At 42.1% G+C, this 18,640-nt stretch overlaps 1 protein-coding gene across 1 annotated transcript in view; it reads right to left on the bottom strand.

Moving 5' to 3' along the window:
• DNAH8 (dynein axonemal heavy chain 8) overlaps window positions 1-18,640 on the bottom strand; it is a 338,579-nt gene that overhangs the window by 164,019 nt on the left and 155,920 nt on the right. The window contains exons 45-49 of the mRNA XM_061624897.1: window positions 14,167-14,354; window positions 13,583-13,669; window positions 13,337-13,444; window positions 11,149-11,283; window positions 9,845-10,006 (exon numbers count right to left, since the gene is read on the bottom strand). Of these exons, the coding sequence (XP_061480881.1) occupies window positions 9,845-10,006; window positions 11,149-11,283; window positions 13,337-13,444; window positions 13,583-13,669; window positions 14,167-14,354 (680 nt within the window). The remainder of the gene's footprint in view (window positions 1-9,844; window positions 10,007-11,148; window positions 11,284-13,336; window positions 13,445-13,582; window positions 13,670-14,166; window positions 14,355-18,640) is intronic.

Genomic DNA, 18,640 nt, shown 5'->3' with positions numbered 1-18,640 from the left:
TCCAAGTGCAGGCCGGTGGACTGGGGGCAGCGTTGTATAAAGGCCCTCCAATGATCCAACCCCCCTCCAAAGGAGTGTTGGTTCTACCTATTCGGATTACAACTTCCCAAGGAGTGATGTTTAACTCTACTGCATTAATTGACAGTGGGGCCTCCACAAATTTTATGGATGCAAAGTTAGCCAAGCGTTATGGAATTTCTAGGTGGAAACTGGATGCTCCCCTATCTGTGGAGACCATCGATGGGAGACCCCTGAAGTCAGGAGGGGTGACACACACCAAGGAGGAATTGAAACTTCAAATTCCCGGGCATGAGGAGCTCATTTCGCTGTACGTGTCAGATCTCTCGAACTTTGAGGTGATTCTGGGAATGCCCTGGCTAGCCAAGCACGAACCCAAAATAAGTTGGAAGGAGGCGGTGGTGTGGTTCACCTCTCAGTATTGTCAGGAGAACTGTCAACACGAAGGAATCAAGAACACCTTAGCGGGGGCAGTACAAGAGAGCGAGCAAGTGACCCTTCCTTCGAAGTATGAGGAATTCAAAGATGTATTTGATGAAAAAGAGGCAGAGACTCTACCCCCCCACCGCCCTTATGACTGTGCGATTGATCTCGTGCCAGGAGCCAGCATCCCATCGGGGAGAATTTACTCTCTCACAGAGATTGAGAGGGAGGCCCTGAAGGAATTTCTGGAAAAGAACCTGAAGCGAGGATTCATACGTCCCTCACAGTCCCCTGCTGGAGCGCCCCTGTTGTTTGTGAAGAAGAAGGGGGGGAGCTCAGACCTTGTAACAACTACCGTGCATTGAATCAGATCACCATCCCTAACAGTTACCCACTGCCCTTGATTTCAGAGCTACTAGACTGCCTGCGCTCAGCAAAAATCTTCACGAAGTTGGATTTAAGAGGAGCGTACAATCTGGTCAGGATGAAGGAGGGACATGAATGGAACACAGGATTTCTGACTTCTTACGGTCAGTTTGAATATTTGGTCATGCTGTTCGGGCTTTCGGGGAGTCCAGGCGTGTTTCAAAAGTTCATGAACGACGTGTTTAGAGACCTGTTGGACACGTATGTAATTTGTTACTTGGATGATATCCTAGTGTTCTCAAAGAATCAAGAAGACCATGACCAGCATGTAAAAACTGTGTTGAGGAGACTGAGAGAAAATCATCTGTATGCTAAGCTAGAGAAATGTGGATTTGACCTCAAGTCTCTGGACTTCCTTGGGTACTGAATCTCAGCGGGGGGAGTGGAGATGGACCCAGGGAAAGTGAGTTGTATACTGGACTGGGGTCAACCTGTCACCAAAAAGGATGTACAACGTTTTCTAGGGTTTGCCAATTACTACAGAAAGTTCATTCCGGGGTTTTCCAAATTAACAGCTCCCCTGACTGACTGTTTAAGGGGAAAGAAGAAATTCCAATGGACAGAGAACGCCACAAACGCCTTTGAGGAGCTGAAAAGAAGATTTGCTACTGAGCCCATTCTGCGCTTCGCCGATCCAACCCGCCCCTTCATCGTGGAAGCCGATGCTTCGGATTTTGCCATCGGGGGGATCCTTCTGCAATTAGACCAAGAAGGGAAGGAGCTGCACCCCTGCGCATACTTCTCTAGAAAGTTAAAGCCTTAAGAGAAGAACTATACAGTTTGGGAGAAGGAACTACTAGCCATCAAGGATTCTTTTGAGAACTGGAGACAATACTTGGAGGGGGCCTCTCATCAGATTGAAGTGTGCTCCCACCACAAGAACCTGGAAAGCCTACAAACAGCCAGGAAGCTGAACCAGAGACAGATAAGGTGGTCCCAGTTCTTCACTAGGTTCTACTTCAAGATTACTTATCATGCTCAAGCTAAAAACCAGAGAGCAGACGCCTTATCCAGACAGCCACAATTCCAAGGAAGTGAATACGATGACCAGCCTCAATACGTGATCCCGCCGGAGAAATTAACGTTGGGATCATGTCAGCCTTCATGGGAAGAAGAACTCAAAAGGGCACAACAGGCAGATGCAGACCTGCAACGATATATTCAGGAGGTGGGACAAGATCAAGATCCAGAAGTAAGTTTCCACTGGCAAGATGGGCTGTTATGGTTCAAAGCAGCCAGGTATGTGCCAGAAGGAGAATTAAGACTCAGAGTCCTACGTCAGTGCCATGACTCCATCACCACAGGGCACTTTGGTATTTATAAAACCATTCAGAACGTGGCCAAGGACTTTTGGTGGCCTAAAATGCGTCGAGACATTGAGAACTATGTAAAATCCTGTTCTGTCTGTGTGCGGGCAAAAACACAAACAGGAAAGCCAGCCGGGCTGTTACAACCGCTACCTGTCCCAAACGAACCCTGGAAGGACCTTTCCATGGATTTTATAACTGATCTACCAAAGTCACAAGGAATGACGGCCATCCTGGTAGTGGTCGATTTACTCACCAAAATGGTGCATTTTCTCCCTTGTTCAGGGGCCTTAGAGGCAAAAGAAACAGCCAAGTTATTCATCAGGGAAATCTACCGGTTGCATGGATTGCCAAACAGTGTAGTCTCGGATCGAGGAACACAGTTCACAGCTAAATTTTGGAGAGCAATGTGGAAACAGTTGCAGACGGAGCTAAAACTCTCTTCAGCTCATCATCCCCAGACGGACGGCCAAACGTAATGCCTGAACGCTGTTTTGGAAAGATATTTACGTTGTTATGTGTCCTATCAACAGACTGACTGGGTGTCATATTTGCACTTTGCAGAGTTTGCCTATAACAACTCCTTGCACTCCAGCACTAAGCAAACCCCGTTCTTTGCTAATTATGGATTTCATCCTAAAGCCTTCCCAAGCAGCTCGGAAGGGGTGCTGGTGCCGGCCGCAGAAGACTATCTGAAGGAGTTACAGGCCGTTCAACAGACATTGAAACAGCAGCTAAACGAAGCCAAGACGGAGTACAAGCGAGCTGCTGATCTGCACAGGAGGGAGGGCCCCCCCTTCAACCAGGAGATCAGGTATGGCTGTCCACTCGTTTCCTTCAGATGCCGGGCAAATGTAGGAAATTACAGGACAAAAGGGTGGGGCCCTTTGAAATAGAGGCTCAAATTAATCCCGTGGCTTATCGACTAAAGCTACCAGACACGTTTAAAATACACCCTGTGTTTCATCGATCCTTGTTAACAAAAGCAGCCCCCCCCAGCGAATTGCGGCCAGAGGAGCCTCCAGGGGCTCCGTTAATAGTGAATGAGCAAACTGAGTTTGAACTAGAAGAAATCCTGGACTCCCGAATGAGGCGTAACAAATTGCAGTATTTGATTCACTGGAAGGGCAGACAGATCTTGGGAAGCTGAAACTGATGTGCACGCTCCAGATTTGGTAAAACTTTTTCACCGACGGTTTCCCCATCGCCCCAAGCCAGTCGGGAGGGGGGGGCACAGCATGGGAGAGGGGATGATGTCAGGGGGTCAGATGTCCAGGTGCCAGGTTGGGGGTATGAGGATTCAGAAACGGAGGAGGAGGGTCCCAGTTCGTTAGAGCGGACTGGAGAAGGAGAGGAAATTCCAGAGATAGCAATGCATAGCAACGGAGACCTTGACGGTCTCACAGAACTGGAGTCTTCCCTCGAAGTTCCCACGCTGCCTCCTGAGCCAGAGAAAAGCGGCGAGAGATTGCAAGACAGTTTGAAATTTGACCCCCCTCTTTCCCCCATACCAGAGTCAGAGACTTCAGAAGAGGAAGGGCCCGTGCTTCCCCCATCGCCACGTACACGAAGACAGTTGAAAAGACAGGAAAGGAAGGGGGCAGGAGGGTGGTGACCGAGGGTCTGGTAAGGAGGAGCGAAAGGCTTCGCGCCCGTTTGCCCCCCTCTTAAGGGACAGGCGGGAAAGCGGTCCCTTGCTCTGTCAACTTTCTTCCACGTCGCAGGACCTGTAACTTTGTGTTGCTTCATGAGAAGGCGCAGTCTATGTTTGGATATTACCTTAATAAAAACTAAATTGCTTTCAACCACAAGCCTGGTTCCTGAGTCCCATCCTGGGCCTGACATCTGGTGTGCAAATGCAAACCAAAAAAGCAGCAAAATAAATGTAGTACTTTTTTTTTTGGCCTTGTCAGAGGAGGAAAGGTGGAAAGAAAGGAGATGCAGAGGGCCAAACCTAAGTACAGAACAGCCAAGCAGAGGGCAACCATTTTTTAAAAAATAGTCGAGAGGCAAAAAGGGTGAAGGAACAATAAAATGACAAAAGGAACAGATTACAAGCTGATTATAAACTCCAAAGGGGAAAGGACTTGCAATGGCGGGAAAAAAGAGACAAAATGGTAGTCAGAAGTAAGAGACTGCCAGGAAGCCAAAGTGGCAGTCAAAGGAAGAACTACAATGATGAGACCAGAGCCACAGTCACAAGCAATGGAGGGATAAGTGGCTGCTGGGGTGGTCAAGTTGCTGGCTGCAGTAGCAGTCAGCGACCCCCGGACTAAAACTGCAATCAGGATGTAACAGGCCAGCCCTATAATGGCTTGAAATATGCATAAAAAATACTGAAATCATTTACATATGCTTAAGATTTGCTTAGAATATGCTTAAGATTTGTTGAGATAGCTTATAAAGTCTGTTTCATGCATAAGAGCCAAATAGTAATATAAGGAGTAGTTTAAAACTGCCCCCTTTCCCCCCTCCATCTCCTGACTAAAGCTGTATGTTTCCTATGAAAACAACTGGAACAGACACAAAAATAATAGGTCTGGGCAGCCAGCCAATGTGTTATGTTAACTAAAAACACAAAGCAAGAGGAAGCTCATTATGTGGCATGGCCGATACTTGCAGACAGGGCAAAGGAGACTTTCCAGGGAGCTGAGAATAGAAGTCCCACCACGAGCATCTAGCTAATGACCTGATGGAAAGCCTGATGAGGCTGCATAAACAGACACAGCAAAGAGGCACGATAAAGAGGGGTGAACAGGCAGTAGCTGATAAGGCCATGGGAACATGCCTTCCCTTAGATAAAGATGTGTATAAAAAGACAGGTTGTATAGCATTCATTACCCTTCAGCTCTGCTGGAATGGGGTGTGTGTCAAAGAAAGCAGAACCATTTATTCCATCCATGACATCTGATGGATGATGCATCATGATATGTATTTCCATGTACTTTGTACTTTGGCTCTGTGATATGACTCAGAATTTAACTCAGTCCTTCATCTATTGTAACTTGTTTTAACTAAGATGTGCCTTCAGAATCTTATACTTTGATGCTAAATGGATATACAGCAACTTCTTTTATGCTGATATATATTTCTGTTTTTCTTTTCTGTAATGATGGCTAAGGCCACCTAGAATGCATTTTATTAGTTGTAGTGTGCAAGGTATGAGTAAATAGCATATATTATAAAGACTGTTCTGCTGTCTGAGGTCTGACTCCCAAACAGAAAATTTCTGGTACCTCCCAACACTCAAGAATTCTTGAGTGAGGTCTCCTCTATTCTCCACCTACACTAGACGACTGCTATTGATAACCTGTGAGCATAGGTGAACTATCGTTCAACATACAAGGACTGTATGTAGACACCGAGGAAAGGAGAAAGCAAGAACCCTCGACCCTGTGTGTTCACTGGCAAGGGGTCTGGATTTGCCAATATCAGGGCACAGGCCACAATCGGGGGGGGGCAAAAGAAAAAAATGCAATCAAGCGAGGGGGAAGAGAAGCCGCAGCCTCTAGATGACTGGAGGGGGAGGGGGAGAAAATGCAAGGAGGGGGAAAGCCCCAGTATCGCAAGACTGGGGCTAGCTGTAACAAAGAAAAAGGTGGTTTTTTGTTTTTTTAATAACAAGGGAAGAAAACAAGGAATCCAAAAGAAAATGAAGAGAACAGACTCACAAGATACACAATACAGGAACAGACTCACAAAGAGCTAAGGCAGAAGAATACAACCTAGGGAAAAAACAGGAATGGACTGGGATCAGATAGGAAGGAGCATCAGAAGTCTTGACTCCTGTGCATTCATGCCTTTGGACACTAGTTGGCGCTAATACCCTCCTGATGGCTGATAACGTGGGGAAAATGGAAGGTGGGGGTGGGATTTGTATGTGTGAGAGTGTAACTGTCAACTGAGTTGTTGCGAAACAAAAGATACTTCCTCAACGAGGTGGTAGAGTGGATTGGAGAGTCGGACATAGCTTAGGAATGTAAGGTTCACACAAGCAGCATTAATGGCAATGCCATTATATAAGCTTACCCACACCTAACATAGCAACATGCTGGTAGTAGTAATAATAGAATAAAAAATAAATTGTCCACCCCTCCCATGTTAAAACTTCAAAATTAGTTACATTTCAAAACATCTGACTGCAGGCAGGCAGGAGCTCCAGAGCCAGAGAGTAGACCAGATTTGGCTAGAAACATAATGCAGAACATTTCTGCCTGTCAATTGCAGCAGCTTGATTCTCGTCTCACAGTGCCTTTTTTGTCATCACAATTTTTAAATCATTAATAAAAAATGACTGAATTGCACCAGCTTGAGCTTGACTCCTAGTTCAAATAAGGTGAAGAAAGGGACAGTGGCCAATACTTAAGGGGTATGTGTGTGCACGCATGCACATGCTCTCATGTGCATGTGCACTGTAGGATGGTCCTTCAATGTTGTCGTTGTTACAAAATTGACTGAGTAGCTGATGATGCAAAAACCAATGCAGGAGAAGGCAGGAAAAGCAAAAACCTTAATACCTAATTCTTCACATTCGTTGGATAAAAAAACCCCTTTTCCTTTTTTTAAAAGAAAGATTAACATTTAGCAGAAAAAAATAAGCAGCGGTTGTCAACTTTTCAACAGTAAAAATCAGAAGTACTGCAAAACAAGAATAGTGAAAGGGGGGAGAAATAATTAAGCAGCACATCAGTTAGCTAGAGGCAAGAGACAGACTCAGTGGGTGATTATCTGCCTGATATGTAAATAGGAAGAAAACACGTGGAACATCATAAGCATTTTCATAAGCAGTTTGTTAAACATTATGTTATTTTTTCACTAAAAAACCCCAGTAGTTCGGCAAGCGCAAAAGCAAATGGGAGCAAAAAAGCAGATTGGAACTAGGCAGCAAACCCCATCCCCAGTATATATATGGTATATCCAGATCTTACAAGAGATTGTGAGATTTGGTGAGGGCAATCAGAAACAGCACTGGTAGAGAACAAGCAATATTCTGAACAATGAGCTATGGACTCAGATCCTCCTCAAGAAGGAGAGAGAGAGATTATGTGTACAGAAAGAGACCGTAGCCCTAATCGGCTGTTATTGCTTCATGTGATTAACACTGCATAACAGGGAAAGCAGGGTTGTCCGCCCCCCACACTTGCATTCCTGCCAGACTCACCTCCTCACCGTTCATGCATTGGGGTGAAATTCAGAAGAGGGAAGGCTGCTATATACAGTAGGCACCATCTATCATGTAGAATCCTGATTGGGTGAGGTCATGGGATGGAGCATATGCATGTATTTAATTTATATAATCATTCACATTTATAAGCAGTGTGCATAGAACTAAACCATACAGAAGATAAAAACAATAAAATCATCATAAAACCAAACATGACCTTAAAATGTTTGCTGGAACAAGAGAGTCTTAGCTATGCACCTGAAATTCAAGGAGGGTGCCTGTCTAACCTCAGTTTGGAGGAAGTTCCACAGGCTTGGGTCCACTAAACTGAATGCACAACTTCTAGTTATTATGAACAATGCATCTGAGCCATGGGGAAGCACCAGCAGAGAGCCCCCCAAAGATCTCAGTGATCAGGCCAGGATATAAGGGATCAGGAGGACCGTAAGATGTCCTGGGCCCAAGTTGTTAATGGCCTTGTAAATTAATATAAGAACCTTGAACCTAGCCTGGTAACAAATGGTCAGCCAATGCAAGTTTTTAAAGCACCAGAGTTATGTGGTGGCGGTAGTCTATTCCCATCAACAGTCAAGTTGCAGCATTTTGCACCAGCTGGAGCTTCCAGACCAGCCACAGGATTAGCCACACATATAGCGCATTGTTTAATCTGTATGCAGAACATATCATATGGAAAGTGGGATTGGACCAAGATGAAGGAGGTGTGAAAATTGGAGGAAGAAACATCAATAATTTAAGATATGCAGATGATACCATACTACTATCAGAAACCAGTAATGATTTGAAATGAATGCTGATGAAAGTTAAAGAGGAAAGCACAAAAGCAGGACTACAGCTGAACGTCAAAAAAACTAAAGTAATGACAACAGAAGATTTATGTAACTTTAAAGTTGACAATGAGGACATTGAACTTGTCAAGGATTATCAATACCTGGGCACAGTCATTAACCAAAATGGAGACAACAGTCAAGAGAGAAGAAGGCTAGGACTGGGCAGGGCAGCTGTGAGAGAATTAGAAAAGGTCCTCAAATGCAATGATGTATCACTGAACACCAAAGTCAGGATCATTCAGACCATGGTATTCCCGATCTCTATGTATGGATGTGGAAGTTGGACAGTGAAAAAGGCGGATAAGAGAAAAATCAACTCATTTGAAATGTGGTGCTAGAGGAGAGCTTTGCGCATACCATGGACTGCGAAAAAGACAAATAATTGGGCGTTAGAACAAATTAAACCAGAACTGTCACTAGAAGCTAAAATGATGAAACTGAGGTTATCATACTTTGGACACATAATGAGAAAACATGATTCACTAGAAAAGACCATAATGCTGGGAAACACAGCAGGGAGTAGAAAAAGAGGAAGGCCAAACAAGAGATGGATTGATTCCATAAAGGAAGGCACAGACCTGAACTTACAAGATCTGAATTGGGTGGTTCATGACAGATGCTCTTGGAGGTCACTGATTCACAGGGTCTCCATAAGTCATAATCGACTTGAAGGCACATAACAACAACAACAACAACAGCGTATTGTAATAATCAAGTCTACAATGCATATGGAGCAGTCTCTCCTCCTCATATCTTCCTCTCCAATGCATGGACAGTGGGATAAATTCAAGCAGATAGGGCCTAAAGGGCAGCCCCACTCTCCCATTTCTATTATTGGGTGAGGGTACAATGCCCAAAGAGGTCTAGAGAAGTATGTGTCTCTCCATGTGACAATCTGTATCAAGAACAAGTCCCAGAGTTCTTTATTTAGCTAGTGTTTCTTGTGCAAAGGCACAAGAAGCACACAACAGGATGTTGCAGCCAACTGGCAGCAAGAGCAATAAACAACCACCATAATAATCAGGGAAATAGAAATACCTGGAACAGTGGGAGCCATTGCTGCTACTAAAATTTACATCCCACTGAACATACATGACCACATTATGTAAGCCTCTGGATTTAGTGCACAGACTAAAAGAACTGAGATTAGATCCCAGCAACAGAGAACAGTGTCTTGTGTATGATCAATATACATACAAATAATACTGCCATGGGCTGACTGTAAATACAGATCAAATGGACAGAAATGTAAGTAGTTTAAACAAAGAGAACAATGCATTTCTATTCATAAACAATTCCTACTGAGTTCAGTGAGACTTACTCCAGGTAAGTGTGTAAAGAATTGCCGCCCAATCCTCCAGTTTTTGTTTTTCAAAAAAACCAAACATAAGGCCTTTGTTATCCATTTCTTCAATATAGAGAGGATATTCTAGAGGATGGGAGGAGATCATCTTACAAGCTTTGAGAAATGTTTGTGCACTGTTTTTGGGTAATAATACACAACTTTACAATATACTGCAAGTTTCATAATTGGATTGGAGGGGGATCTTTTGAGACAGCTTGAATGTGGGGGAGGTTGCATAGAGCTAAAATTCATGTTATAAATGATTTTTAGGTTCTGTTGTCTTCCTGAAAGTTTAAGATGCATTTTGTAATACCTGGACAAGTTTAAGATTCCAAGGTGGATGATTAATCAGTCCAGCCTCTTCAACCTGATTTGCAACTGCTGCCTGAAGTTCAACGTATGTATTGCTGTCCAACACCAACCCCGGAAAGAGGTCATTGATAAGACTAAGAAACAGAGGTTCATCCTCATCTACCTGAATAAAGCAAAATTATTTTAAAAGGCAAACATATATTCCATAGATAACCCACAGAAAACACAAGTGTTTATAGTTTGTGAAATTTTAGAGATGGTTGCCAGTCGAGATATTATCATGTCTCCCAATGAAATAAATGGGAATTGTGTTAGTTATGGCAAACTATCCCCACTGAATTCAATAAGGTTTAATCGTTACTAAGTACTTCTAGGTTGTGTTCTCTAGGTTCTATTTCATACAAATCAAGTAGCCAAATATATGCACAACAGAGCAATACAATAAACTAGTTAAATATTTCTCATTAAATATTTCAGCAGTGGAAAGCTTGACCAACCTCTATCATCTCCACAGCTCTAGGGTCATGTTACATATTACACTGAAAATATGCTCTAAAGTGTATGCTTCCGATTGTCCACAAAAGCAGTCTTGGGACTTTCTGAAGTGGATTAAGATCATGGCCTGAAAAGCAATGAGATACTTTAACCTTTTATTCTCCACACTGTTTTCCTCCTGAAAATCAATCCCTAGTGTTACTATTTGCCCTGAAGGTGCTATTTGTACCAGGAACGAAGAGTACCTTTGGGAACCAATTGTCAGCGGGTAAATAGCATGGGGAGGAAAAGTTAAATATCCTCTCTCCCTCCCTCCCCCTTGCACCCTCTCATTCTTTCTTCCCCCTTCACTACTGCACTGTGGTCCCAAACTGGAAAAATAGCCCCTGCAGCTGCTTTTTGTAAGAGAATGAAAGTGGACTGTTGCAAACTCTTAATGGAACATAGGGAGCTGCCTTATCCTTGATCCATCTAGCACAGTATTTTCCACATTGACTGGCAGAGGCCCTCCAGTGTTTCAGAGGGGGGATGTTTCCAGCCCTGTCTGGATATGCTGGGGATTGAACCTGGGATCTTCTGCATGCAAAGCATGCCCTTCTTCTAACTTAGCCTTTTTTATTTTGTAGTTGTTTAAAGTAGAATGGAACTTCTTAATGAATACATGCCACGTCTAAAGATTTAAAATGAATTTTAAAATGTTGCACATTCCTTTCATTAGAAAACACTTCTGAAACAATAATAGAGAAAAATACCTAGTAGCCACACTAGTATAGTATTCTGAAATCTTTTAAAAAAACTATAGATCCTTACAAGTTTAGAGAGGTTCATGTCCCTTAGTCCTCTCATGACAGTACTCAATTCACTATCATCTGGTCTTGCCCTCTTCTGAGATCCAAGAGTCCTCAACACTGAAAGGATATTTCTCAACCCAAAGTCATAATGAACCTAAAAATGAAAGCGGCAAATATTGCATATCCAGAAAATAGTAACATGCCCAGAACTGTGTACTGAGCCATAATATTTCTAAACTGCAAAAACTCAGAAAAATTAACATTCAAAGCAATCTATTATATCAAAGTACTTTGGTACTTTCTATAAGAAGACAAGTGATAAAATAGATGGTTTCTTCTTTGGATCATTAATATTTGCAAAACCAACATCAGGTATAAGTATTAATACATTTAATCCTTCATATTTTAGATCTATAATGCCTTGCACCATCTCAAGAATGTCTGGAATGGAATAGATAGTGACAACCAGGATAGATTAATTGCTGAAGATACAACCGATCTTACTGCACTCACTGCATCAAGTAATAAACTAGTATTATGAAAAGCTGAGTCCCATCTTGCAAAGGGATTATAAAAAGTAGACAATACAAATACAGAATTGTCTGAAAATATCTGGATTACATATCTGTTGTAGTAATAGCTCACAGCAAACTTGTAGCAGAGAGCTTGTAGCATTCCTGCAAAAATGATCATGAAGGAAATTTATCCATCGTCTGTGGAAGATGCTCAATCAAATGTGCAAGAATATTAAGAACAACAATAATCTAGTAAATATGTTAATAGGTTGGTTCCCCAAAGTATGTTACATTTTCAGAGGTTTTATTGGATTTGGTATCACTTTCTTATACCCAGAGCTACCCTCCACTGATTTTATATGTGAAAACATTTCCTACTTGATAAATGAAGAATAGCTATAAATACATGTGAGGGGATCCCAGCATGTAGGAATGTCAGGAGGATGCAGAGAGCTTCCACTAGCAGAGGGAAGGAGGTAGAGGAGGGGAACAGGAGCAACAGAGGAGGAACCAGAGCTTGGAAAAGTTACTTTTTTGAACTACAACTCCCATCAGCCCAATCCAGTGGCCATGCTGGCTGGGGTTGATGGGAGTTGTAGTTCAAAAAAGTAACTTTTCCAAGCTCTGGCCGAGGAACACAGAAGAGGCAAAGAAGCCAGAATGGTTTGGAGAGCAAGGAGAGAGATGGGAGGGAAGAAGATGGAGAAGATAGAGAAGAAACAGGTGAGCTAGAAAGGCAATATGTGCTGCCTCAGCAAGGACGAGGAGGGGAAAAGAGGAAGAACAATAGGATAGAAAAGTCTGGTGCTGTTAACCCCAAGGGTGAACTAGAAAGAGGGAGAGAGGTGAAAAGGCAGGCAGGAGAAAAAACTATACAAGGAGACACAAGAGAAGAAACTGTATAAGGGAAGAGAGAGGGGGGAAGAAAAAGGTATACAATATAAGAGATTAGAAAAGAGGGAGAGAAAAGACAGGAGATAAAACTTTGTATATAAAATAAAACAAATAGGGCGTTGTCTTGTGAAGAAAGGGGGCAACCAAAGTCTTTGAGTAAGGTCTCTACCAGTGGGCTCTCTGAGAAGGGACCATTACTCTTACCTAAAAATGTTTCTTGCGTGGGCAGCAGGACACCACAAAGTGGGACTGAAGCAACAGAAGTAACACAGTCCCACTTGATGGTGTCTTAGTACCCAGTAGAGAACAAGAGACTACCTAGAGTTCTGAAGACCCCGGGAATGGAGGCAGGAATAGCGCTGACTTTATGGAATAGCTACTTATCATCCCTGAACATCCATGCAGTCCAGAGATATATGGAGTGCTATGGCCACTCAAATAATTGCTTATTAGTTATCAAAGAACAAGTACTTTATAATATAATAAAAGGTATCCAAAATAAGTACACAAAGGCAAAGGAGTAAAACTTGATTTGTGTAATATCACAGTTAGTGGTGGCCTCGGGATGTATGCCTGAGCAGGTTTAGAATGCCAGGCATCACAGTCCAGCTCTGATCAGTGACAACCTGCAAATAAGCCTATTCAAGCAGTAGGCCATAACAGATTAAAAATATGCCCTTGCGTCTATAAGGGGTTTTAGATCTAACAGTTAAGAGAACTGAGCAGTTAAGAAATCCTGTTTTGCAACCTTTGTTAGCTATGTACCACCCATTGGTCCAATTGGTACTACAACATTACCTGCTTAGTTAGCTGCTCTTCACAAAGTTTATAAAGTACAAAGAATTTCTGAGCCAGTATGACATTTTCAATAAAGCCACAGCTTGCAAGTTTCACTCTCATGATTATCTGAAACAGAAATTAAGAATTTCATAAACATTCAATTTTTTTAAAAAATAGAAAGTTTTTTTTTAAGGTATGCGCTTCATAAACATGTTGCCTAATATATCTGGACTTATGGGATTATGGTACAGTGATAAATAGTACCTGTCTATCTGGAACCATCATCGCAACAGTTCTAAACTGGATTTTCAGGTTTTCTGGCAGTTCTTGGCGTCCAGCATATCCAGGATTCTACCAAAAAAAAAAAAAACACAGAAAAAACATAGACTTTAGGGTAATTTTGTTCAGAGTATTTGGAATTATTTATCATTGTGATTTATGATATGCACCTATATTCTCTTTGAATTAAATTATTCCATTTATTTATTATTGATATTCCTATCACACCCTTTGCTCTAAGGTTGCAGAGCAAGTTACATGTAGAGAAAAACAAATGATAAACAAAATATAGAATATAAACATTATATTTAATATTTTTTACTTTCACATTTCCCTCCTTGCTTGCCTGATGAAGAGTTCTGGAGAACACAAATGTTTGCCACAATTCTGTGATGTTTTGATTTGTCTTAATAAAATTATTATAAATTTACTGTTTCCAAATATATTACTATGTTAGATAAAGTAATTAACCACAATGTAATTTATTTTCAAGTACAATGTACAAGTATATGATTGATTTTCTCTCATCACTAAATTAAAAATGTGTCCTCTTATCTTAATAAATTTACCATTGTCAGAAAAATTCCAAACTCCGGGTTTAAATCTACAACATCTCCATCAGAAAATATGAACTGTTTTTTCCTCTCTTTTCTTGCTGTCAAAATGATATAAATTTGTTGAGCTGCCACTGACAACACGGGTAATTCAATTCTGTTAAATTCATCAAAGCATCCCCAGGAACCAGACTGTGCAAGACCTAAAAAAAAAAGAAAATGGATTTCCCACACCTGATTATATCCTTTCTGTGGCTTACTTTTTAACTCTTCTATAATTCCTGGGCAACATCTCGCTTCCAGAAGTATATTCAGAGAAGAAACCTCAAGATTCTGTTTTGGGATATGATATTGACGTTGTAGAAAAATGATGGCAAACCATCTGCTGGTGACACCCATTGTTAGCATGTATTTGGAATGCCATTTGTATGGTGTTTGGAAGCAATGCTGGTTGCTCAAGCATAACATTTTAAATTACAACTTCTCTCAACATACAAATTTACAATTGTAGAAGATGTGAATGGAAAGCAGAGAAAATATGCTGTAGAGAATATCAAGAGCTTATCACACCCATTTCTGCAAGTTCCCTGGGCAGCTGCATCACATATATGGAAAGGCCTTTTAGGACAACTGATGGACAAATGATGGATGGCATGTGAGAATACCAGTGAAGTATGATTTCCACATCCCCACCACATGATTTCAACAATCTATTGTGCCTGCAGAAATGCTACAGACGCCATGTCGAGCACTGCTATGTACCACATTTTTAGCTACCTCCATGGTTCCATTTTGTTTGCAATCAAATACATGCAATTTGGATCTCTTAACAGTGCAATCCCATATGTGTTTATTCAGAAGTAAGTCCCATTGAATTCAGAGGGACTTACTCCTAGGTAAGTATGCATAGGATTGCAGCCTAAGACACTAGTTCACTTTTTCAGTAAGCCTCCACTTCTTATCCAGAATGAAATGCTGTATTGCTCATGCTACAGCTATAGAATTTCTTTTTCTTAACTTTTGCATGGTACTGTAAGATTCCTTCTCTTATTATATTTTTTAAGCACAAGCTTCAAAGTTACAACCTTTTAAAAAATGAATTACTCTTTAGTCACGAAAAGAACTAGGGCATTACATTTCCAATTATGAAACAAATTTATTACCAAGAAATAAACAAGTTTATTACCATTAAAATTAGGTGAAGTGCAGTATTATATATTGCAAATATATTTTAATATCATATTGCACTCAGCTTGCATCTTATGTAATGTTTTAAACTGTGATTACATTTCTTAACTCAGTCTTCCATAAAAACTATTATTCTATCCTGCATTTTCCCCTTATTAGATATTGGCAGCCCAATCCTGAGTATGTTTGCTCAAAAGTAAGTCCCACTAAATTCAGTTGGTCTTGCTCCTAAGTATATGAGGACTGCACCTCTGGCCATCCTTAATAGCTCCCTTCACATGTTTATAGGGGCTCTGGGCCACACCCCTAACATCCACATGTTATGCATGGACCTCTGAGCTGTGCAAGATTATCCACACTGATCTCTATGTATGTAGGCTTTCCTGGACTTGGAATCATGCACTGTCAAGGGTTTTAGATCATGTACCAGTCTATGTGTGTGGGCTTCCCTGGTTCTGATATCTATGCCTACTGCTTAGATATTGGGAATAGGGCCAGGAGAAGCCATGGAATCTTGAGGCAGGGACAACAGAGCAGTCCCAGAGTCTCTTTAAGTGTGATGTCCCTTAACATAAGTAACATCTGAAGAAGGATTTTGTGGCAAAGATATTATAATGCCCAGCTTTAGGGGACCAGGAAGAAACATAGGAAGCTGCCTTCATACCGAGTCAGACCATTGCCCATCAAGTGCAGTACTGTCAACACTGACTGGCAGAGGTACTCCAGGGTTTCAGGCAGAGGTCTCTTCCAGCCTTACCTGGAGATGCCAATGACTGAACCTGTGACATCATGCTGGCAAAGCAGATGCTCTACCATTGAGCTACAGCCCTTCCCCCAATAGGAAGACATGAGTACAGAGACATGAGGTAAAGCACAGTTAACTTGTCTTCCAATATTTATGGATACACAGGAAGTTCAGTTGGATGATGACAGCTTCCTTTACACCAGCCTGATTAAACTGAAAAAGTTACCAATGCACAAAGCTCTTGCCAGCCAGTGTAGACAATACTGGTTGTCTTAAACTGATTCTCCAACAGCTTGGGGTTACAAAAAAGGATACTTTACCTAATAAGTTAATTTCTGCTCCAAGAAGTGAGTCACAAAATAATGGAAGTAAATAGGGTATAATTTTAAAATATGAACAATTAAATACCATAAAGTAAATATAAATAATCAATGCCTTTACTCTGATAGACCAGAGAAGTTTTCTCAAGATACAGTTCAGCATAAGCAAAATACATATAAGAAGCATTGTATATGAGAAATGAATATAAGAAATATTGCACATAAAAACATTGCACATAACAGTGTCATTACTTAATATCCATAATTTCAGATCTGTGAAAATTCAGAGATGTTCTTTCTTTGTATACCTTACATACTTCATATTCACATACATGCAAACACTCAACACATTTAGCAGACTAAGCACCACTGCAATAGTTTTGACTCTTCACTTTGCATTTCTTCCCCTTTTTTGTCCTTGACACTTTGTGGTGGCAGTTTCTTGCTCCTCTCCATCTGGCACCAAAAAGGGGTCTGGGTGGGAGCGCTTTTGTGGCAGACACAGGAAGGAGGGCATGAAGCCACTTCTGGCTTCTTTTGGCAACAAGTGCAACAATGCAGAGAAGAAGCAGGGGGAGGCTAGTTAAGGCCGTGCCCCAGTTGACCTCCTCTTCTTTTTCTCCAGAGAGCGCAATGGCCTGGCAACAGTGGCAGCAGTGGGCATGCGGTGGTGAGCTTGATGGTGGCAGTGGCAGCAAATTGGAAAGATGAGCGCAGCAGCAGCGAGTGTGCGGCAGTGAGTGGCTAGCTCAGCAACAAGCGTCAAGCCCAGTGGCAGCAGCAGCAGCCGTGAGCGGGTGGCGGAAGCCCGGTGGCAGCAGCAGTGACAGGGCGGCAGTGAGCAGGTGGTGGTCCAGGAGGAGCAGCAACAGATCCTGGGGAGGTGACGGCAGCCACAGGACCAGACAGCGAGGAGTAGCAAGGCTTAGTCCCCATGTAATTTGGAACCAGGGGGAGGAGGGAAGTCTGTGATATTAGGGTGCCTTAAGGAGATGCTGTAGCGGTACCTCCCCCCCTCCCAGGGTTTCCGGGGGGGTTAGGAGACTCGGTGTTCAGCTTGGTGGTTAGGCCAGAGTTGAGGTTGGGAGAGGTCTATTTGTTTGTTTGTTTGTTTATTATTTGATCTATATCCCGCCCTTCCTCCCAGCAGGAGCCCAGGGCGGCAAACAAAAGCACTAAAAACACTTTAAAACATCATAAAAACACACTTTAAAATACATTAAAACAAAACATCTTTAGAAACATTTTTCAAAAAGCTTTGAAGACATCAAAAAAGAAAAAGAAAAAAAGGTTAAAAACATAAAAGTGTTTTTTTAAAAAGGTTTAAAAACCATATTAAAAAGCAATTCCGATACAGACACAGACTGGGATAAGGTATCAACTTAAAAGTCTTTTTGAAAGAGGAAGGTCTTCAACAGGCACTGAAAAGATAACAGAGATGGCGCCTGTCTAATATTTAAGGGAAGGGAATTCCGCAGGATAGGTGCCGCCACATTAAAGGTCCGTTTCCTATGTTGTGAAGAACAGACCTCCTGATAAGATGGTATCTGCAGGAGGCCCTCAACTGCAGAGCGCAGTGATCAACTGGGTATATAAGGGATAAGACAATCTTTCAGGTATCCTGGTCCCAAGCTGTGTAGGGCTTTGTACACCAAGACTAGAACCTTGAACTTGGCCCTGTAGCAAATGGGCAGCCAGTGCAGTTCTTTCAGCAGCAGGGTGACATGTTGGCGATACCCTGCCCCAGTGAGCAGTCGCACTGTCGCATTTTGCACCAGCTGCAGCTTCCGGACCAAACTCAAGGGCAGCACCACATACAGTGCATTACAGTAATCCAGCCTGTGGAGATTTTTTCACTCCCTTTTAGAGAACTGGAGCAAGTGGATAAAAACAAAGGAGAAGAGAGGGAGAAGGAAAGGTATATAAGCAAGAAAGAAAGTTGATAGGAATTGGTCTAATTGGCTGGCAGGATTCCTGACTTATGAGGGTAGTCTTGGAAAAACAGCCCAATAAAGCAGCTGTGCTCATGAAATACATTGATATTGTATTTAGGGCATATAATGAATTCATGGATGGAGCCTGGCTGGCTTATGATGAGGTCTTCAGGATGCAGGTAGCTTTTGACCCGAGTTTGAGATGGGATAGACAGGAGCTGGAATTGTGGTTGCAATTCACATCTGGAGCGAAGGCAGTATCTGGGGATCGGTCGGATAGTGGCCATGTGGTGTCCAAGTTA

This window comes from Rhineura floridana, chromosome 4, assembly GCF_030035675.1.
Source record: "Rhineura floridana isolate rRhiFlo1 chromosome 4, rRhiFlo1.hap2, whole genome shotgun sequence".
Lineage (NCBI taxonomy): Eukaryota > Metazoa > Chordata > Lepidosauria > Squamata > Rhineuridae > Rhineura > Rhineura floridana.
The sequence above is the reverse complement of the archived record's forward strand: the minus strand, read 5'-3'. Positions and strand labels throughout refer to the sequence as shown.